At 44.3% G+C, this 23,089-nt stretch overlaps 1 protein-coding gene and 1 long non-coding RNA gene across 10 annotated transcripts in view; one reads left to right on the top strand and one right to left on the bottom strand.

Annotated features, from left to right (window-relative positions):
• Positions 1-7,421, top strand: part of LOC308472959 — a 57,936-nt gene extending 50,515 nt beyond the window's left edge. For 3 of the 5 annotated variants that reach the window (XR_013983823.1, XR_013983824.1, XR_013983825.1), the window contains one exon: positions 7,326-7,421. This is a non-coding gene — a long non-coding RNA (uncharacterized lncRNA). Of the gene's footprint in view, positions 1-498; positions 633-5,532; positions 5,687-7,325 lie in introns of those variants that run through there. The other 2 variants (XR_013983822.1, XR_013983826.1) reach the window with 2 other exon arrangements.
• LOC308472929 (uncharacterized protein) lies at positions 337-22,410 on the bottom strand. Of its 5 annotated transcripts, none has more exons than XM_080998214.1 (5): positions 21,975-22,410; positions 18,486-18,626; positions 17,530-17,612; positions 13,851-14,016; positions 337-560 (listed from the first exon to the last, which is right to left on the bottom strand). In XM_080998214.1, the coding sequence occupies exons 1-4, from the start codon at positions 22,198-22,200 to the stop codon at positions 13,921-13,923; spliced, it is 546 nt and encodes a 181-aa protein (XP_080854340.1). In that variant the 5' UTR covers positions 22,201-22,410; the 3' UTR covers positions 337-560; positions 13,851-13,920. The 5 variants fall into 5 exon arrangements, with proteins under 5 accessions (XP_080854340.1, XP_080854342.1, XP_080854341.1 ...); XM_080998216.1 differs by lacking the exon at positions 337-560 and adding an exon at positions 6,681-6,706; XM_080998215.1 differs by lacking the exon at positions 337-560 and adding an exon at positions 11,844-12,641.
• Positions 22,411-23,089: the final 679 nt, after the last annotated feature.

Genomic DNA, 23,089 nt, shown 5'->3' on the forward strand with positions numbered 1-23,089 from the left:
TAAAGCTTGATGTGAACTCCTCTAGAAAAAGGACAGTGAGGTGCAGCTCACTGCTGCTGCTGTTTCGCATGCATTTACTGCAAGATATCATTTATAATGCTATTTCTTCTGACAAGGCATGGAAACTAAGTATACCTGTTTCCATCTGAAAAAGGCTAGGGGTATGTAACAGAATACTTCATAAAGAGCAATATATAGGAAATAAAAAGCTATTTGGAATGTATATTTATATATGAATTTCCATACCAATTTATTGAAACAAAGGATGTGGTTTCTCTCAAAAGCTAAGCTCGAGGCGATATTTTTGTTTTTAAAAATATAAGGATTTATAGAAATCAGTATGCTTCATTAGCCAGCTCAGTTTTATTTTACAGCTCTGTGTGTATTGCTTAAAAGTCCTTGCTATAGTTTTTTAAGTGCGGTTTGAGGGATTTATTTTTATGTAGTGCAGTCAAATATGTCATCTGAAGCTGAGCCATATATACTTCAATCCTTTAGAATGTTTGGAAAAGGACTGGCTTTTTCTGATCCAGATTTTCTTGGCATCACTATTAAAGCACCTGCAAAGGAGAAAAAAAAAAGGGAAGAAAAAAAATTTCACATCCATCTGGCTTGGTTACATGTAAACTGCCTACATTATGTCAAGTGCAATAAAGGCAGGAATAAAAACAAAACCACTATCAGCTAAGAGAATTTTATTTATTCCTTTTTGAGCTACGGAAGCAACTTCCTGCCTAGTACTACAGCCGAAGCTAGCAATGATCATGCAACTGTAGTGTGTGTTAGCATATGTAGCCGAGGTAGAGAGAAAGAGGCTTACTCATGTGGGATGAGTTTTGCTGAGGCTGAAAAGATTTGCATTTGAAAAAATGTTAGGTGGTTTAGATCAAGTGCTGGTCACTCCCCTGCTGGAAAAGAAGAAAGTTGAGGGAAAATAGTGGAGCAGCCCTTGCTTTTTTTACAGAACTAAAAATCTGAAACTATGCTTGCTTGTACATCATGCTTTTTAAAGCACTCCCCCAAAGAATTCTAGGAACTGTGTTTTCATTTCTTTCGTTTCGTTACATATTTTGTGTTTTCGCTTTGTATTTTTATGCTGCAAACTCCCCTGTGATCTTCGAATGAAGGGAGCCATATGAATTTCAATAAATCAATAGGAAACCCCTCACGGAACTACAAAATTCCCAGCACCCTTAATGAACTATAGTTCCCGTGATTCTTTTGAAGGGTGTTTTAAAGGAACAATGGGTACGCAACCTATACAGTCATACCTCGGGTTAAAGATGCTTCAGGTTAAATCTTTTCAGATTGCGTCCCGCGGTGACCCGGAAGTAACAGAACGGGTTACTTCCGGGTTTCACTGCTCGCGCATGCGCAGACGCTCGGAATGATGTCACGCACATGTGTAGATGTGGCAAATTGCGACCCGCACATGCGTAGACACGCAGACACAGGTTGCGTTCTGCTCATGATGCGAACGGGGCTCTGGAATGGATCCCATTTGCATCCAGAGGTACCACTGTAAAGCATGGGGGTTGTGTCTTCTTCTATGTCATCACAAGTACTGTCCAATAGGTGCCTGCGGCAAGTGAAGAAGAGCTCTTTCACAGGAGCTGGACTCTGCTAACTCGGGACCAAACTGGATAGTTGATGCAGTTATTATATCTTGCCCTTCGGTTGGATGCCCAGGTAGCATCTGTGGCATGAGGCACCTTCCACCAGCTTAGTCTGGTGCTCCAGCTGTGTCTCCTCCTCCTGAAAAGAAATATCCTGGCCACTGTTACCCAGCACCTGGATTAGATTGGACCACTGCAGTGCATTGTATGTGGAACCACATTTGTAAACTACTCAGAAAGCTCCAGTTGGCACAAAATGCGATAGCTGGGTCACTGGTTGGCACTAACTCCAGTGAACCCCACTGGCTTCCCATTTGTTCCAGGGCACAATTCAAAGTGCCGGCTTTTAATCTTGAAAGTCGTTTCGGGCTTTGGACCTGGATATCTGAAGGACTGGTTGCTGCCTTATGAATTTGCCTGGAGGGTGTATGGTTGGGGTTCCTACCTTCCTCTGTGGATGTCTATATACCTAATATGCCCTTCACATCTATAACGCCTGACACCAGCGTTCAGCCTGCTCATATCATTTCAAATAGAAACAAGCAAACTACTGGCATACCTAGACCTTTATTATTTATTTTAAGGCCAATATCTATTGAACTTGATCTATTTACCTTTTGCAACTGCTTCGAAATCACACACTGCAATGATCCTGTCAGTTTAGCTGGGTCTGCCGTGGCTAGAGCGATGGCATCAACGTACAGACTCAGTTGAAAGATTTTTATCTCCAATTTCAGGAAACCATATGTTTAGTTTATTTATTTCCATTGCCAAAGGCCTGGATCCGCAAGTATCTTGCTTGTAGAAAGGCACTTCTGCTCATGCAAGGAGCACCCTCAATTTCTGCCACCTGCTACCCCAGCTGCAGCTGCCTGTGCACACTTATTAACCACACTTGGGATGGCTGGAGAGGTCGTGCCTTGACTGCAATGGTGATCTTACGAGGCAAGAATCAGCAGTTTTCTTCCCCTGTATGCCGAGAAGCTAACCTGCCCAGCTCATTTCCAGATTACCTGTTTATTGAGCATTCATCCTGATTTGTCTGCACAAGTGTGGGGAGGTTATAAGACGTCATCTGTTTATTGAGCATTTGTTCTGATTTGTTTGCAGGAAGGTCAGATGATGATTTCTTAAGCAGGTGTTATCTCACACCTCCCCCCCCCCCTCACTTTTCTTATTGTAAAATATCTGGCTCTGTGGGGAAATGATTTTGTTGCTCAAGAGCACCAAATCATATTGAACTGTGCAACCTGAATCCACCGGTGTGTTATATAGAATCCCTCCTGAAAATAGCAAACATCTGGAAGTGCTCCTTTTCTCTTTTTGGTGCGAGAGGTCTCCAGACCCACAGGCATAGGAGTGCCACCTTATTTCTTAGCCTCTTGCCTTTATTTCTTTAGGCAAAACCTCAAAAGGAGATGGGATACCCACTTTAACTCCCTAGAGCAGGCAGCAAACAATCCACAAAGAACTAAAGCAAATGTAAACCGTAAGCAGGGGTCCCCAAATGGATAAGAGTTGTTTGTGAGGGTAAGTTAGCTTGTGTTCTGATCTAAGAGGTGGCAGGGATGTTATTGTGGTGGTAGGGGACCTGTTCAGTCTCTGAAGGCAATTCTGGGCATTTAAGAAACAAACAAGTCCAAAAACATAGTCGCTACTGTGGTACCTCGGGTTACAGACGCTTCAGGTTACAGACTCCGCTAACCCGGAAGTAGTACCTCGGGTTAAGAACTTTGCTTCAGGGTGAGAACAGAAATCATGCTCCAGCGGCAGCGGAAGGCCCCATTAGCTAAAGTGGTACCTCAGGTTAAGAACAGTTTCAGGTTAAGAATGGACCTCCAGAACGAATTAAGTTCTTAACCCGAGGTACCACTGTACTTAGTTGATGCAGGAGATTCCAATGTGTGTCCCCGAAGTTGTAAAACTGTTAGTTGCCACAGGGAATAAAAATATCTTCCTCCAGGAAGTGCTTCTCATGCGAAAATCACATGTTCTCAGCAGTCGGACTGTAATTTTACCCTGCTGGTTAAGTTGTGATTTTTCTGCACCGCGGCAGTGCATCTGTTCTTGTTTTCTATGTGCAGCCGAATCGCATAGGATGTTGCACTTCCAATACAACTGCTGCACATAGGAGTGTCATTGCTGCACACAGAACAAGATCTGGGAAAGCTGGACACTAACTGAAAATGAGTTGCTCTTGCAACTTCACATACTTACCAGGACTTTACATTTACATTTTCTTTTGGCTAATATAATTTTCTCCGTGGAGATTTTCTCTCTCTCCCTTTTCCATGAGTTGTGGCAAGCGCACATTCTTTTCATAAATTAATTTGTCCTTGCAAAGCATAATGTCAGCATCTTTTTATTCCCCTTTGTGCCTGACATTTAATAGGTTTTTGTTTTCCATGGCAAAAGATACCGCTCTGTTATTTAGGTAGTAGAGGAGGAGAGAGGGAGGTTAAGCCAAAAGCAATAAAAAAAAAAAAGCATAACCGCAATTAAATGTCAGCTGATCGGCTTTTAGAAAACAGTCAGCTCCTTCTCTCCCCTTCTCCACTCTCCTTCCTTCAAAGTGCTGTAATTTAGCAGAAAGCCAAAGCAGCAAATGAAGCACTTGTTTCATGCAGCCAGCTTTTAGCAATGTGTTATTGGTTATTCAAAGGCAAAATGAGATGTGAAACATGAACTGTCTCTCCTCCCCACTGTGGGTCCATTAAATTATAGAGACAATATTGTAGTGCTTAGCTAGCATATTTATTGCAAGATGTATCCCATTATTATATGCTAGAGAAATGAGTGCTTGTAATGAACCAATTAGCAAGGAGGCAGCTGTTTGGATTATTACACCCATTTTATAGGTGGGTAATCAGATCCTGCAGTCTGCGGTAGAGCTGGACAGATGCTTCCTTAAACATGGTGCCCTCTGCAACCTGAGGATTCCCATTTTGAAGGCACACGTTTTGTACAACATAAATGCAGTGTGTGATTCTTCATGCGCTATGCTATAAGAAGGCATGCAAGTGTTCCAAGGGGAAGTGCTTGTTTTCAGTGCTCAATTTGTGTGGTGGTACATTTTGAATTCTCATGTTGCAGGATGATTTATTTATTTTTTAAGATTCTGAAATGTGTGCAGGAATTTTCTAAGCTTGCTGCTTTATTGGGACTGTAATATAGCTGATTCAGAAAGAAAGAAAGAAAGAAAGAAAAAGAAAGAAAGAAAGAAAGAACACTGTATGAGTCCTTCCTACAAAACCAAACCACAAGTGGGAAGTTACCTATTTGAATGCTCCCCCGGATCAAAAGCACCCTACATGTTGGGGTGTAAGTTTATGATGATTAGGTTTGCCCTAATCATTAGGTTTTCCACTTGCAGGGTGTTTGTGACACATCAACAGGTCTCAATATTCTACAGAGGGAGCATTCAAATGTTTACATTTCCTCTTTCAGTTCCTGCTGTTGGACAGAAGCCAGTGGATCATCTAGTTCAATTCTCTGTCCTGAGCCAAGAAAGAAGCCTGCCCAAGTCTTTTTGAGCTTTTCAAAACTTCCAACAAGGAAGTGGGATTCTATTACTTCCCAATGAAACTTATTTCACTTTTTAGTAGCTCTTCTAGGAACTACTTCGTAATGGGCAGTATTAGTCTTTCCCATCTTGTCAAGTTGCCAGATCACCAGTATCCCAAAGTCAGAAACTCAAGAAATGGGACTCGGTGATGTTGCAGGGTTGCCAGCTCTTGAAAGTAAAAAAAATATGATTTGTTGGTGGGGATGTGATTGCACAGGCTGGCACAAGGCCTTTGGCTGCATGAGAAGAACAGCAAACGGTGTCCCTCTCCTTTCAAGAATCAAGATACAGACAGCCCCCCGGCACCTGAGGCGGAAAATCCCACAAGTGCCTCTTCCCTTTTCTTTGCAGGAAAAATGCAACAATGATAAATTAAATAAATCTGTTGCTCGTTAATAACATCCAAAGTCAGCTGCCTGAAGCAGCTGCTTCACTCCGCGTAGTGGCAGAGCTGGCCCTCTCAGTTAGAAAACCAGCCGTGTGTGGGGATTCTAAGCAGAAGCAGGTAAATAAGTATTGTGCTGTCAAAAGAAATCAGGAAGTTGTGTGTCTCAAAATTCACAAGATTTTCCTTAAGAAGCTCATGCAAAAGGTGGTGGGGGGCAAAATATCTATTATGGGAGTCCCAAGAGAAAAGAATTGCATTAGTTGGACAGAAGTAGTTGTCTTGAGGGTAAAGGGCCCTTTCATAATAATCATCAGCATCAAATATTTCTTGCACCTTGCCCATCTGACTGCGTAGACCCAGCCACTCTGGGCGGCTTCCAACAAAAATACTACTACTACTACTACTACTACTACTACCACCACCACCACCAATAATAACAACAACAAATCAAACATTAAAAGCTTTCCAAAACAGGGCTGCCTTCAGATGTCTTCTAAAAGTCAGATAGTTGTTTATTTCCTGGACATCTGACGGGAGGGCATTCCACAGGGCGGGTGCCACTGCTGAGAAGGTGCTCTGCCTGATTCCCTGTAACTTCACTTTTCACAGTGAGGGAACTGCCAGGCGGCCCTCAGCACTGGACCTCTGTGTCTGGGCTGAAGATGGTAGAGATGGAGACGCCCCTTCAGGTATACAGGACCAAAGCTGGGTAGGGTTTAATTGTCAACACCAACACTCGGTATTGTGCTCGGAAACATATTGGGAGCCAATTTATACTTTTTCAGGACCAGTGTCATGTGGTCGTCTTGTAAAATGTCTGTAAATGTTGTCACACTGAAGAGCTGGTTTTTTGGTTTCTCAATTCCTGAGTGACACCAAGGCTGTTAGTCTGCTGTGTATTTTGGAAAGTTGTTTGTTTGTTTGCTATGCCTTGGGACACCTCTTATGATATTTTGCACGATGGTCCTTGAGGTCAAGAAAGCTTTTTGTCTGTATAAGTATACAATTGGATGCCATTTTGAATTGAGATAGCAGACTGAACCTTTCTAAACCGCACAGTTTATAACAGCTGATTTCAAAACTGCACAGATATTTTTGGTTTCTTAGAATTCCCGGGCAGCACTTGGTACAATGCTCCTTGTAAAAAAAATAAAAATTAATGAAATAACTAACAATATGCTTCCCTTTCATGACTCCCAAACACAGCTGTCTGACTTTGCCTAATAGTAGGGCTGGCCCTGGCCAATGGTCTGAGGCAGCTTCATACATTCATGGACATTCACAGTTACTCAGTTTCATTTGGTTTGTGCTTTCTGCCCCCCCCCCCCCCCAATTAGCAGTTAGGGAATTAATATCTCCATTAGAGGGTCTGGTCCAGATTCCACAGAAGTTAGTAAAAGTCTTAATGCTGGCTTCAGTGTGGGAAAGATGGATCCTTAATGTTCCCATGAAAATGTTTCTCAGGACTTCTTCCTACAAAGGTCTAAAAGTTCACCGGAAAGCAGAGCCACACACTCTGGTTATTTTTGACAAATTTGTTTATCCATTCCCCCTACCTCTTTTCCCTCTTTTTTTTAAGACCCAATTTTGATCTCGGTTTATAATTTCTCCCAGAAGCTACACTTTCTTACAAAAACAGATTTCTGTCCTTTTAAAGGAATAGTAAAACAGCAAGTGTGACTACAAAGTGTGGGAAAATATTGCCCCTTCGTTTCCTCATCTCTCCCCACCTCCCTCGCCTTCTTTTTTGGCACAGGATTGACATGGGACCTAGCATGGTTATTATTCCCAGGACAAGCCGGACCATTTGCAGTTGTGCTGCGTGACCTGCATCGATGTCAGTGGAAGCCACAGAAAGGTAAGGGAATGGCAAGCAGCTTTCTATTAATGTATGTTGTGCGGAAGGATCGGGTGCAGCATGGCCACGTTTCTAAAGGTGCAGGACTTCCGTTGCTTTAGGGCTCTGGAAGCAGGACAACATTCTGCAGGCACAGCGGTGCATCTCTGCAACACTCCCTTGGGAGAAGCTACACCTGCTAGGCTATTGCTGAAAAGTTTTTAGAAGAGCCCCAACCCTGTCCTGGTTGCTTTTAGCTAGACAGTATTTGCTCTAGGCGATGATTATTATCTGTCTGCTGTGCGGTGAGCTAGCCATTAAAAAAAATAAAGGCCCTGGTATTTACTGAAACAATAGAGCGAGGAAAAGAAGCCTCATTTTGACTGACTGGTGCTATTGTTGTTCTCTCCTGCTCTTTGAGGAGCTAAAGCATGGTCTGAATATGGTTCTTGGGCGGTTTCCCATCCAGATAGTTTGTGGAGTCTGACCGGCCTAACTTGCACCGTGAGCCCTCAGACAGTTGTTATCTTTCCTGAACTTATGAGGCTGAGCAAGAGAGAGAATCGACTGTCTTGCATGGGAGCAGGGAGACCATAGCAGTAGGTACCAAGGTGATCCATGGCAGCACCTCCAGTTAAAAGGATCAGGTAGCTGTAGCAGATGATGGGGAATGACCTCCTCTCTGAAACCCTGGAGAGCATCCTAATTTTTATAGACATTTTGGTGCCTGAGACGAACCACAAAATGGCGCCTCCTCCTCACCAGGGAAGACGTGGTAAGTGAACAAGAGGGACTAACGATCTACATTGGGATATGTTTCCCTTGTGGATCCTGCCACCTGAGGCAGTCGTTTCACATTGCCTCATGGGTGGGCCGGCCCTGGCTGGGGTTTTCACAGTGACATTGGTAGCGGCAGGGAAGGGGAACCCACCAGGGTTGCTTTGAGCCAGAGTGATTGGACAGGACTGAAGGTGGTCACAGGGTCCACCAGTTAACTCCTGCTTAAGATTTCACCAACTGTTATTTTAACTTGGTAGTGTCATGATGTGTTAAAACCCCCCACTGTTGGGCCAGCCCTTGTTCCGGGCACCAAAATAAGTCCCAGAAATTTGCTTCCTACAAGATGCTTTCAGATAGAAAGGGACACTCTGGTGTAAAAAGGAAAGGTGACAAAAAAGCTATGAATAGCTTCGAGATCAGAGGTACATCTCTTTAAAGAGGGGTGTATCTTTTTAAGGCTGCAATCCTGTGCACATTTGTCTGGGAGTGATGTGATGGTAGGTTCTCAATGCACACTGGCGTGGGGTTTCCTTTGTGCTTTGTCCAGAAGCTGTAGTTAGTGAAGCAGAATGGAAGTCCGATCTTTTGCTACCCTGTACAGATCTAACCTCAAAACTCCTTCACGAACTGAGAGCAGTTAAGACTCTGTCAGCACCCTGCTCAAAGATCCAACCGCCTGTGACTGGGCCAAATTCAGGATGTTACAATTAGTGTAACAGGTGCTTATATAGGCTTGGGAGCTATTTATTTAAAGGAATGCCTTGCCCTGTGTGTGCCACCCAACCTGGAGAAGGGGCAGTGTTACAAGGGCCATATAATGTTCCGTATTTGCGAGAAATCAAGCTTTTCACATGACAGCACCTATTTTTTTGGAACTTCCTGCCTATTGACATCATGCAGGCCCCTTCATTGTACTGTTTTTGACTTCTACTGTTTTTGTTTTTTTGTATAGGCCAGCCTGCCCAGACAAGGGATTTTCTTGTGTACATTTAAATCAGTTGATTTTATACATATTCTGATAATTTTTATTATGTCTATATTTTAAAATCGCTATTTTAAACGAATACTTTATACTACTTTATGTAAACTGCTGAGAGATTATTTTTCTGCTTTAGCTGTTGCTTGGTAGCATTCAAAAGACAGTCCTGAGGTATTTGTCACCCTGACAAGCTGAGGCATGCTGGTTCAGATGACCCTTACTTGTGGTTTGTTGGTTTACCAGAACTTCCTTGACCAGCCTTTGTTGGGTAGCAAACATACACAGGCATAGCTGACTATCTAAACTTAACCCGAGTGTAGAGAAAGTCTTTAAAATTTTATTTTCTTATTCAAATTTGTGTAAGGACAGTTGTGTCCAGTCTATCAGTGTTTCATGAGAGAGTTTCAAGCACACTCCGGAATTTAGGTTTGCCACAATTGAAGTGGTTTTGAGTGCTCTGCTGCCTGGCGCAACAAATGCACTTTCTGTAACAACTTTTTGTGCTTAGTAAAGTCATAGGGGAAAGTTTGGGATGGTCAAATGATTAACAGGAAAACACACAAACAAATCAGGATGACAGCTTAATGAGCAGGTCATCTGTAGGAACCCAAAATCTTTGCATTTGTAACTCTTTGGTTTCGGACAACATTTTTAGCTTTTTGTCCTTGCTCTTGGATTGAATTGTTCATTCTGTGGCTCTGTCTGCACCATACATTTAAAACAGTATCATACCACTTCAGACAGCAATGGCTGTCATGAAAGAATCCTGGGAAATGTAGTTTATTAAGGGTGCTGAGAGTTGTTGAGAGATCCCTGTTCCCCTCACAGAGCTACAGTTCTCAGGGCGGTTTAACAATCAACGCCCAGGGAAATCTGTGCATTATAGCTCTGTGAGGGGATTAGGGGTCTCTTAACAACTTGAGAGTCCCATGGACTGCAAGAAGATCAAACCTATCCATTCTTAAGGAAATCAGCCCTGAGTGCTCACTGGAAGGACAGATCGTGAAGCTGAGGCTCCAATACTTTGGCCACCTCATGAGAAGAGAAGACTCCCTGGAAAAGACCCTGATGTTGGGAAAGACGGAGGAAGAAGAAGAAGAAGAGTTTGGATTTGATATCCCGCCTTTCACTCCCTTTAAGGAGTCTCAAAGCGGCTAACATTCTCCTTTCCCTTCCTCCCCCACAACAAACACTCTATGAGGTGAGTGAGGCTGAGAAACTTCAGAGAAGTGTGACTAGCCCAAGGTCACCCAGCAGCTGCATGTGGAGGAGCGGAGACACGAACCCGGTTCTCCAGATTACGAGACTACTGCTCTTAACCACTACACCACACTGGCTCTCGGGCACAAGGAGAAGGGGACAACAGAGGACGAGATGGTTGGACAGTGTTCTCGAAGCTACCAACATGAGTTTGACCAAACTGTGGAAGACAGGAGTGCCTGCCGTGCTCTGGTCCATGGGGTCACGAAGAGTCGGACACGACTAAACAACAACAAACAACTTACAGCACCCTTACCAAACTGCACTCGCTTACCAGGATTATTTGGGGGAAGCCATGCCTGTTTAAAGTGGCACGGCAATGTGCTAAGTGTGTAGTGCGGAGGGGGCCAAGGAGACAAAGGACCAAACTACGCATTATATGCAAGCGCATGTGTGTAAACTCTAAATAGCTTCAGTAGTGCATTGTGGCTTTTGGGCGGCCCTGTGAGCAACAGATGACGAGTGGGAGGGCACAATCCGCCGCGTCTCCTGATCTACCACCTCAGCCTTAACATGGCTTGTTGCAACTTACAACAGGACCACCCCTCTTAATTTGTTACCTGTGTTGCTCTGTTTGGGGCTCTGGGTGAGGACTGTCCTGTTCTCTTGTAGTGGCACTTAATTGGTTTTTGGATTCCTTGCATTCCACCCCTCCCTTTTAACTGGAACTGAATTTTAGTACTGGCTGTTGTTTTATTTTCACCAGCTGCTTCTAGTTGTTAATGGATTGTTTGTTGCTACTAGAGTTTTTGGTTTTTAATGTACTGTGCCTGCTATCGTTAGCTATCCCGAGACATGTGCTTATGACATTGCCCTGGAATTGCTGTGGTACAGAAGCTTCAGCTAGGAGGATTTACAACCTGTATTAGACGGACAAGATAGAGGCTGTGGGAGAGGTCAGGAACTGACCAGGAGTGGTGGGGGAATCAGGGCAGGGAGGATCCAGCACTGGCATTTCCTGCAGCAATTATGTGTGATATATGAACAATGCACATGCCTCCTTCACCTTCACCTGGGAGCTCTGAGCAGCTGTGGGTTCCTAATATATAATCATCGGCCTGTTGAGGCAGAACACTGGTATTACACTGGTGAGGTCCTGCTGTGATCAAGATGGATCAGAAAGATCTTGCTAAAGAAGTGGGTCGTGAAAAAACTCTTTGAGAACACAGAGGGCTTGTCCACTCCGGAGCATAATGTGGAGTTGAAATTGCTCATCCCGTGTTCTTGTTAAGTTTTTGCCGTCCACGTGATCTGCATTGCAAAGAACTGCAGTCACACACATTCCCCCCCCCCCCCGATCTCAGATTTCCCCAATTTGGGAACAATCCAATTAGTTGTTGAAAAAACCGAGCTCGCTCTGTTGCACTTAGGTAGTGGTATGCTATGCCGTGGACATGAAATATACTCGGAGTCCTGTAGTGATTTCATGCTCTTTATTGCAGCTTGTAAAACAGTGATTGAATTGCCCCCCAAACCTCAGGCTTTTATATACATTATTTACACAATGAGTCCCGTCTGATTGGCTGATTCTGCTTCCCTCCTGGAGCCTGATTGGTCTTTTCCTGCAAGCCAATCAGTTGTTGCATTCTAGGATCCTACTTGCCTATTGTTCTAGGATCCAAGCTTAGTACATAACATTTCCCTGTGGGTGGAACAATCCCTTGGGAAGGCGCAGTCCGCTACTGACCACTTTAGCAGCCCTTATTCTGATCTGAGCTTTCACCGAATATTGCTGACACATTTTCAAGGATGTGATTGCAATCATAGAGAAAAATCGGGGATGGTGGGAAGTGATCCTTGGCTGTCAAATGCAAATAGACACTTTGAGGAAAGGTGACTAATTCCAGAATCTTTTTAGTGTCTGCTCAGGGTTGGCAGTCTTTTACACACAACTTGCCTACAAAAGCTTTCTTCCGTTTTATTTCAGTATCTTCTCCCATTTATTGCTTTGACGTTGCTAGTTTTTCAGTTTGAGCTGTCGACATATAAATTGGATGGGGGAATAAAAGATGGCACCACACATTTAAAAGTGCACCCACTGAACGTCGAGCATCTTCTGTAATTTCTGACTCTTGTGTGTGTGGTGTGTCTGCCTGCAAATCCTCTCCAAACATATTATTCCTTGTGGGATGAAATTACTTCCTTTAGCATTGGGGGGGGGGGGAGGATTCTAACTGAGTTGGAAAGCGTTTTCCTCCCACGGCATGGACTCCTTCCTGGAATAAATTTGAGATACAGTGATCTTGAGAAGTTGACTAGTCATACTCTGAAGTATGAAGAGAATGTAAGAGAGGAAGTGGTGGTTGGTGAGTCAGCATGAGTAATCTGGTTACAGTGAACATGAAGACTGGAGTTGAGTTTTCTCCCCTGTTAATCATTTCATTATTAATATTTTTAAAATGCAAGGAAATAAGTGATATTATTCCTTTGCTGCTAGCAGTTGCTTTTCATCAATCCTTCACAAAGTGGTACCATCTCTAGATCAGTTTCTATCACCTTCTTTCAAAGAACATGGAGAGAAGAAAAGAGAGGAAAGAAAGAAAGAGAATGGTAAGCAGCTTTCTTTTCTATCATTGCCCAATTTAGCAGGCTATGTGGCTTAAGGATATACTGGCACCTTAAGATTTAGCTGCTCTTCCCAGCATGGTTCAGAATCCAGTGCATTCTCATGTGCAAAGGGTGGCCTTCTGTTGTACAGCAGTTTTCTGACAATTGAATTCTCAGTGTTTTACCTTCCCTAATTAATCTGCTTTATCTTTAGAATCTTACCTAGCTGAGAAAGAGTCTTGCAGACAAATTGGGAGTGTTGCAGACAGACTGAACACTGAGCAGTGAAGTGGTGCAGAGAACTGACAGTCCTTGGAAATGGACTTCAGAATACAGTGCTGGTTGTTGCACAGACCTGCAAATCAGGATGTCTCTGATTTTTGTGGAGAGCCCCTTATAATGCTGGAAAAAACTTTTTTCTTTTCCATTGCTCTTTTTGTAGCACTATGCCACAAATCCAGTGTGCCCTTCCTTAAATATACACTTACAGATCAAGGTCTTCAGCTTCTGTGAGAAGGTGATGTGAATAGCTTGTTGCTATGTTGGGCTGACTACCCGTGACAACCATCTAAAACTTAGTACCTGAAAAATTCAGCATGCAAAATGCCAATAATTCGGGTTAATGGAAATGATTCCGATGGATTTGGTGCCATTGCAGTACTGTAGTTTATTTTACTTTCAGTGTATGTCAATGTGCTGCAAGCTAGGTTTGGGCATTTGACCATTCAAATAACATTTGGCCAAGTCACTAAGTCAAATGTTGGCCAATAATGTGCAAGCATTTTTTGAAGCATTAACCTAATGTTAGGAGATAATTAATTGTAAAATTGTGTTAATTACCAAAAAACCCTCAGTTGCTCCAATAATAGTCAGATTACCTGTTTAGAGGTTTTCAGGTGTCGAAAGTGCAGCCCCTCACAGGAGCTCTGCAGAGCAGCCTACTAGATCTCATGCAGGATCTACTTCCAGGTTCCGCAGCGAGAAGAATGGTGACAGGGTCAGCCCTAGGCAGCGGGCCTTTGCTCTTGCTGACGTCTTCTTTTCCTGTTTGGGATGGTTGCAAATGTAGCAGGCAGACAACAAAAGAAGCTTTGTTGTGCTTCTTGGCTTGACCCCTAACACTGCTGTAGTGTTAGGAGGCAAACAACCTTTAGTCTTCCTATATAACACTATAGCGAATTCTGTTTTAAGATGTAAGCTGCTATCTGCAATGCGGCATTTATTTATCTGATGCATTTTTGCACCTACTTGACAGTCAGAAAGGCTCCTGGAGAGCCTTACATGCAATCAGTAAAGAAAGGAAAAAAGGAAAGAAAGACAGCCCTTGTCTTTACCATCTAAAAGATGCAATAATTAAAAAGAAAGAAAGAAAGAAAGTTGGTGAGGAAAGAGGAAAAAAGAGAACTGGGCACCTATTCTTCAATAGTAGTTCTGATCATGACCAGCTGGAAAGAGAAGCAGTTTCAGGGAGAGGATGGGGCAAATGTGGCTGGGCTTCCAGCTAAGCCCATGGGGTGGCCTTGCTTTCCATCTCACCCACTGCTGCAACCTGATGGAATAGCATGAATGCTACCTAGTGATGGGTGTTAGTGTGTCTCTCTCTGTGTGTAGGCATAGGCTTGATGCAACTTGTCTTTCAGCAGAGCCGATGGAATGAGTTTGCCATTGTTTGACAACATGTGGCTGCAGTCACAGTCTAGGTGGTCAATAGCAGCGGCGTAGCTAGCTGCTCAGGTACGGGGGCGTGTCCTGCAGCCAGGGGCGGGGCGATCCACCTGTGGGGGTGGAGCGAGTCTCCCTGACGCTTGGAGCCTCTACGCTGCCTCCCCCTCAGCTGTAGGGTGGCTGAGGGAGAGGCAGTAGGCAGATGCAAGTCCCACGCTGCCGTTTCAGGCAGCACGGAACCTGCAGGCACCTAAGCCACCACGTCACTCCTAAAAAGTTTCGTGAGCCCATTTAAAAAAAACAACCCCAAAACTCATTTTGTCACTCCTCCCCCTCAGTGATGACACCCAGGGCAGACTGCACCCCCTGCACCCCCTTCTTCCACCACTGGTCAATGGATAATATTTTGACCAGCCCATTAACTTGAGGGACAACTCTGCTTCCAACCCATGGGTCATGGGCACCTTAGTAAGGCCACATTGTCCTTGCAACAGGCACTGTGGGTGTTTTCTCCAATACAAACGGATGGCCAACCACCTAGCTTTGTCTGCTTCACAATTCTTCACCCAAATGCCTATTTTTCACCCCGTTTCCAAATGGGAGTTGAAGGGGGGAAATGAACACACACACACCCCAATTTTGAGCACCCAGACCCATCAGTTCTACAGTTCCACACTGTGTCTTCTGGAGGTTTAGCGGTTTGTTTTCCTCCTCGCCAAGTAGGTAGGCTTTGTAGCAATTCTAAATTGGTGAGTCCAGCCCTAATTGCAACAGCAGTTCAACAACATTCTGATTTGTGTTTGGGTGGCTCCTAAAATGCTGTCAATTCTGCCTTTATAAAATGGAAGTTCTTGCCATATGCTTCCTTGACCTGAGCAATTATTTCTCAGGATGCTTTGAATGATGCAATTTCCTCCAGCAATATCACTTAATTCCTGTTGCTCTCTGGGACCAGAAGTAAACCCAGTTAAGAGGAAATTGCCTTTAAGGGGACATTTTGAGGTAAGAATTGGTGGGTGTGGGAAGAGTTAACCTTCGCACTCACCAGTTCCCACCTGCAATTCTCATCTCAAGGTTACCTTTGTGTAACCTTGATAAACACAGTAGTTTTGGGAACATGTGTTTGCAGACGTAGACGTGTTCGTTCCTTGTGCAGCTGTGTTTGTGGAAGCTCCAGCCATTTCAGACGGAATATGCACAGAACTATCAATAGGACTGTAGTTTTAACAAGGCATTAAACCCAACTTTTGCAAAGCCTGAGACAGGGGTCCTACATCAGCCCTGGGGCACATTTTGGCCACAAAATGCCAATTTCCCAGAAGAAAAACTATGATTCACAGGAACTCCACAACAACAGGCAAAACACACACACAAACACCAAAACAAATAAAGCATAGAACCCCCCCACCCACCCAATAAAGCAGGTCACACCCTCCACAAATAGGCATCCCTCCAAAAAAGGCCAAAAAACCTCATGGAAAAAATTGAGACAGACTGGGCCTTAAGGTATCCTGGTGTCCATGGGCACCATGGAAAAAAGAATCTTCTTTAAATCTCTTTTAGATCAAGAGACAAATAGGAAGTTTCAAAGCTATGAAGTAAAGGTTAGGTTCTGTGTGGAAAATCTTTGTACAGTGGTACCTCTGGCTAAGAACTTAATTTGTTCTGGAGGTCCATTCTTAACCTGAAACTGTTCTTAACCTGAGGTACCACTTTAGCTAATGGGGCCTCCCGCTGCCGCCGTGCCGCTGCCGCGCAATTTCTGTTCTCATCCTGAGGTAAAGTTCTTAACCCGAGGTACTACTTCCGGGTTAGTGGAGTCTGTAACCTGAAGCGTTTGTAACCTGAAGCGTTTTTAATCCGAGGTACCACTGTAAATGAAGCTTAAGGAATCTACCTTTCCCCCCCCTTTTTTTGCTTATTTACAAGATTTGCATATCTTCATTTCAAAATTCGACTGCCAGACTTCAGGTGCGGGAAACTGAATCTGTTTTGTTCAGTAGCAGAAGCGGGGTGAGGTGGCAACACTTTCTTGACCTCCCGGCAGTAGCGTCAGTGCTACACACCAAGAGGGAAAGTTGGGGGAGCAAGGTGGCGAGGAGGTCAGTTCTGCACCATCTTGCAATGCATATGGGCTCTGCTGGTATGTTTGCACAGTGCTGACCTTCATGCCACCTTGTCCATCCTCTCAGTACTCATCGGAAACTCCACAGCCAAGAGGTCAGGAAAGCGCCCACTGCCCCATCTGCTACTACATAAAAAGGAAAAACCAAATCCATGTGAGATGGTGGATGCCTTAGAGGGGAACCTTTTCATCTTCTGAAGGCTGCATTCCCTCAGTGTCAGCGTGTTGAGGGCTGCAATGCAGGTGATGGGTGGAGCAGGAGCTAAAAGTACCTATCTCTTCTCTCCCTCTTTTTGCGTTCTCCTTTGTTCTCTTTCCCTCTCTCTTCCTTCACAGCAGGCTATCAGGGGAAGCACACCTGGCTCTTTCCAGAGGTCTGAGCTGATTGTATACAGAGGGCTAGCCTTCTCCTTCCACCACTACAGTATTTTCTGCTCTCCCCTCTCACTATTTCCCCCCCTCCTAGGGTGGTGCAGTGGTTAGAGCAGGGGTTGTCAACCTGGTCCCTACCACCCACTAGTGGGCGTTTCATGATTCTAGGTGGGCGGTAGGGGGTTCTACAGCACAAGCTGAATCCTCCTTCCATCAATCACTGGTGGGCGGTGAGGAAATTTCACCATCAAGAAAGATGCATTAGTGGGTGGTAGGTATAAAAAACCCATGACTACCCATGGGTTAGAGTGTCAGACTAGGACCTCAGAGACCAGGGTTCAAATCTCCAACCAGCCACTGAGCTAGGGGACCTTGGGCCAGTCCACCTAACCTACCTCATAGGGTCGTTGTGATGATACAACGGGGAAGGGGAGGATCTTGTAACGCCAGTCTGAGCTCCTTGGAGGAAAGGTGAGACCTAAAAAGAAAGAAAGAAAGAAAGAAAGAAAGAAAGAAAGAAAGAAAGATCCGTCTCCCCTCACCATTTCATGAGTCTGCTCTTGGGCCACAGGTTCCCCACCCCTCCCTTAAGGAGACATGGACGTTACCAGATGAGACGAAATGCAGTCCAGCTTTTTATGTGCATTGGGTGAGATAGAGGGAGCAGGTAAGGACTTCCCTAACTTATCAGTCATGCATAATGTTGGTTTGCAGCGGCGTCTTGCTGCTAAAGTTGCATGCAGCTCACTTTGGATTGGATTAATTGTCTAGACGTGAGCACAGGATAGGCCTTTGTCGAGACTCCCAACTACTTTTGTGAGGCGAGAATATTCTCTGCTAGAAAATTCTCCGGAGAAAATATTCTCCACAAACTGTAAATTCTGTGTCATCTACACAGCTGCTTTAAATGTACACACTTCATTAATCGAGAATATTCTCCAAAAGATTATTCTCAAGAATTTAACATCACTACTCCCAGCTCTAGATTCAGGTAAGTAGCCGTGTTGGTCTGATGCAGTTGAAATATATAAAAGAATAAAAAAAATTGTCCAGCAGCACCTTAGAGACCAACTAAGTTTGTTCTTGGTATAAGCTATCTGAAGAAGTGTGCATGCACACGAAAGCTTATGATGTGAGCTGTAGTCAATGACAAGTGGAGAGCCCCAGGTTCCTCACCCACGGTGTAGGGAAAAGCGTAGCAATAAATGACTGACCCAGAAATGATTGCAACCTCAGCTTCAGAAATGTATAGCCTCATCCGCAAGTGAAGACAAGAGTGCATAAAAATTACAATGTCATTGTAGATGAAAGCAGAATTTGAAAGGTGCTGATTATCTCGCTTCTTACTCACCACTTTGGTGCCCTTTTCTCTGCTGGAATTTCTTTCTGTGTATTTTCAAGTGGATGTTGCTTACGGTAAATGAAACTGGGTCTACATTGTTGAGATTCACGAGAAGAGACTTCTTCTTTTTGTCGGTGAACTCCCAGTGACCTAATTTTGGGGTAGGGGGAGCGCTTTGCTGTCGCCTACATACAGTCACTCTAGTGTGTCAACTTTTGGGGTTAAAATTAGTAATCAGCCATGCTCTTTAAAATCAGCTTATCGCTGACAATGAGCAGTTGAATTTGCCTCCTTACAAGAGAAAAGGTGCCATGCTTTGTAGTTTTTTGAAACAATGCAATGTAAGGAGTGAATTAGATATTGTGGTGGCATGAGCAATATGTCAGAATGCAGATCATGTCAAATTCTAGTAATGAATTGAGTGTGTGTGGGGGGGGTAACTTTAAAGTCAGGTGGACTGATTTAAATCAATGATGGCTTAAATAAGCAAGAAAGGGGCATATTTTTTCATGTATAGTTTGTAACAGTGATGGTACAAATCTGCCCATTAGACCATGTTAATTTTCAAATAAATGGAGTACAGTATTTGCACTATATATAGGCGTAAAGGTAAAGGACCCCTGATAGTTAAGTCCAGTCGCAGACTCTGGGGTTGTGGCAGTCATCTCGCTTTCCTGGCGGAGGGAGCCGACATTTATCCACAGACAGCTTCTGGGTCATGTGGCCAGAATAACTAAGACGCCCCTGGCGAAACCAGAGCAGCGCACAGAAACGCCATTTACCTTCCCGCCAGAGCGGTACCTATTTATCTGGGAGCCAGTGTGGTGTAGTGGTTAAGAGCGGTAGTCTTGTAATCTGGGGAACCAGGTTCGCGTCTCCACTCCTCCACATGCAGCTGCTGGGTGACCTTGGGCCAGTCACACTTCTTTGAAGTCTCTCAGCCCCACTCACCTCACAGAATGTTTGTTGTGGGGGAGGAAGGGAAAGGAGAATGTTAGCCGCTTTGAGACTCCTTCGGGTAGTGATAAAGCGAGATATCAAATCCAAACTCTTCTCTTCTTCTATCTACTTGCACTTTGACGTGCTTTCGAACTGCTAGGTTGGCAGGAGCTGGGACAGAGCAATGGGAGCTCACCCCATCACGGGGATTTGAACCGCCGACCTTCTGATCAGCAAGTCCTAGGCTCTGTGGTTTAACCCACAGTGCCACCTGCACCCCATATATATAGGGATATGTTTTATAAATAAATTATGGTGTTGTTGTTTTTCAAAAAAACTGCTAAATTAATTAATAACTTTAGTAAAAGGTTTTTATATACATACATACATACATACATACATACATACATTGGGGGGGGGGTATCCCTGCAGGTTTGTTATTGTTTTCAAGGCATTTTCTAAGGTTTTGTCTTTTCAAAGTGTAATCAAGTTATGCTATATGGGCTATGAAGGGTATTTCGAGAAATTGTTAGCAAAAATGTGTATATTAGTCGAAACGGCATACAAAAATGTATTTATCAGGAGGTATTCACATTAAATGCTGGTGAATTTTCATGCAGATTCCCCGCCCCCCCGCCCCCAATTCACAAATTGTGGTGGAAATGTGGAGAACTGAATTTATGTTGGGAGAAATGAGAAAAGGAAAAACAAACCTGACCAATTTTGCCATCCCTATCCTCTGCTCAGTTCTGCATATACAGACCCTCCAAGTGTCCCTATTTTCCAGGGACATCCCTGATTTAGAGAAGCAGTCCCAGTTTCTGATTTGATCCTGGAATGTTCCATTTTTACTTAGGACATCCCTATTTTCGTTGGTGAAATGTTGGAGGGTACGGAGGTATCCAACCCCTGAGCTGTCTGAATGAAATTCCGTATACAGAAGGTTTATTAAAATTTCCCATTTTCTGTGGTTTGTTTTTTATGTACACCATGTAGAAATGCAAATACCGTAATTAAGCAGCATACAGATGTCACGAATAAGCAAAACAAAAGGGTAAATGATGGCATAAACTGACCTGAAATTGACTTAACATACTGCATGTACTTAAGGGCTTATTAACAAGAAGCCACAATGCTATTTAGTGAACGTATTTTTCTGTGGTGTATCTATGGTAGCTACTATGACAAGACATTTCACCAGTAAAAGAGCAGATAGGTCTCTTGTCAGTGTTATTGATAAAACTAACACAACTCACGAGACTGTAAAGTACAAATTCATTTACAGAACTGAGGGAAGATGAAACACTCAAGTGAGAATGGACATCATGTTTTGAAAGTAAAAAATTACCAGTCTTCAGTCAGAAATGCCCTTTGGGGGCTATGCCACAAGACACGAATGCATGATATGACTAGTTTTCTCACCATTTACTATCACCGAGACAAAAGCTTTCTTTTTAGTGCCTTGGATCAGGGAATTTGTATGATCCTCTTCTCAAATCTTAGACTTACGAATTAGCTTTCTTTTATTACATTTATCCCACACTTTCCCAAATCGCTCTGAGTCCCAGCTTACCTCTCATACAAGCAGTTTAGAGGGACAAAACTGCTTCACTTCAACAGAAGAGCTGTATCGTGTCCCTGCATGTCACTACCTCGGCATTATTTTGTAATTTTCCCAGGTGCAATGGAGCACAGGTCCAGTGGAGGGGGAGCACAGGTCCAAGGCTATTTTTCACTGCTGGAGCAATGACAGCACCTGGGGTTTTTTTTTGGGGGGGGGGGTTAAAATGGCGGCAGGGGTAAGTCCAGTTGGGTGCATTGAGACTCCTGACACTGCTTCGATACCCTCCTACGTTTTCTCACCCAGGTTCACCGGCTTCTCTCTTCTGCCACTGTGGCTAGACCTCAGCCTTCTGAGCCTCCTTGCAGCCTCCTCGCCACGTCTGCCAGAAGTGGCACATCTCCTTCCGGGAAGTGTATTTCCTGGATGTTCTGTGCACACTTCCGGAAGCGCGGCGGAGGCAGAAGCTGCTATGGCGAAGGCAAGACAACAGAAGCAGGACATCTGGGATTTCAAACAAAAGCCGGGGAGGCTTCTGTAAATCCAGGATGTCCCGCTCACAGCAGGACTTCTGGGTGCTATGTGCTTGGCTGCTCCTTAAGTGGCCCAAGAGTGGCGCTGGCAGAAGTGCAGTGATTGGGTGCTGGACCCCACACTTTGGTTTCTCTATAATGTAAGGCCTTGCATGCCCATGGCATTGCATTGTGCAGAATGAAGATGGCTGGCCTCACACATTTCTTCTGTGATGAGATACTGGGCTGCATATGTGTACCTACTTGGGGGGATGTGTGAGCCCTACATTTTTTATTTTTATTAAAGATTTTCTTGATTTACAAAAGTGTGTACAATGTCTCTCTCTCGTATTTCCCCCCCCCCCCCATGTAACATTTTACAATCAGTTTCATTTGTTGAGACATTGGGAAGAAAAGGGGGAAAGAGGTGGAGGGGGGAAGATGGGTGTGGGTGGGGTCGGGTGGCGATGTTTCTGTTTTACTTACTATATGTAGGGTTTGGTGTCAGCATTGCTTGTGCAGGTTCTCTGCTGTTCGCTTGTGTTCCTTTGGTGGTGAGAGGTTGGGGTTGGCCTAGGGTGTGGTTATTCATTTGTGGTTGGCTGTGGTGGTCTTTGTTTTCGTGGGGTGGGTGGGTGTTTTGCATCAGGTTAGCCATATTGATTTGTATGCTGTTGGTGGATTTTTGTCGTCTTGTTGGTGAGCCCCACATTTTGGCTTTGCAGAGAATTGTGACAATGGAAAATATGCCGCTGGCACTTCTTATTCTTTATCTGCATTTACCTTCACATTGGATGAGGTCTTTACTATGGCTCCTATGTTGGGAAACTGTGTATGTGCAGCAACTCACACAGAGTCAATTAAGGTTTGGCAGACAGCCAGAAGGCAATATGAAGGAGTAAGTCTGCCTGGTGATAACAGAGACATGGATTGGTCTATCCTGTCTTGGATTGGTCCTATCCTCCCTGATTGGTCTATCCTGTCTGCAGCCAAGTCGCCAATTGCTTCCGTGGATTCTGCGTTAACTCTGCTAGGTCTGGCTAAGGTCCTGCAACTAGTCAGAAAGTTGCGAAACACCAAATAGGTTTTACCAATATCCTACACCTATACCGAAACCTGAAACATTGGAGTCCTTCTGCTTCTCCTAGTAATAGCCACAGATTTTATGGGCTACCCTGAGGGCAAATATCATTCTGAGGTGCCACTGTCATCACCAACCTTCTCTCCGCAGTACCTTACATAGGTTCTACCCTTGTCAAGTGGGTATGAGGCGGGTTTGCAGTAGATAGTGCAACCTTAACTCGATTCTTTACCCTTCACTTTGTACTCCCCTTTATTATTATGGGTACCTCCATAGTCTACTTACTCTTCCTCCATGAAACAGGCTCAAACAACCCTTCAGGTCTTAACTCTAATACAGATAAAATTCCATTTCACCCCTACTATTCCTACAAATAGGGATGCGGGTGGCGCTGTGGGTTAAACCACAGAGCCTAGGACTTGCCGATCAGAAGGTCGGCGGTTCGAATCCCCACGACGGGGTGAGCTCCCGTTGCTCGGTCCCTGCTCCTGCCAACCTAGCAGTCCGAAAGCACGTCAAA

This window comes from Podarcis pityusensis (genome assembly GCF_964106645.2).
Source record: "Podarcis pityusensis genome assembly, chromosome: 3".
Lineage (NCBI taxonomy): Eukaryota > Metazoa > Chordata > Lepidosauria > Squamata > Lacertidae > Podarcis > Podarcis pityusensis.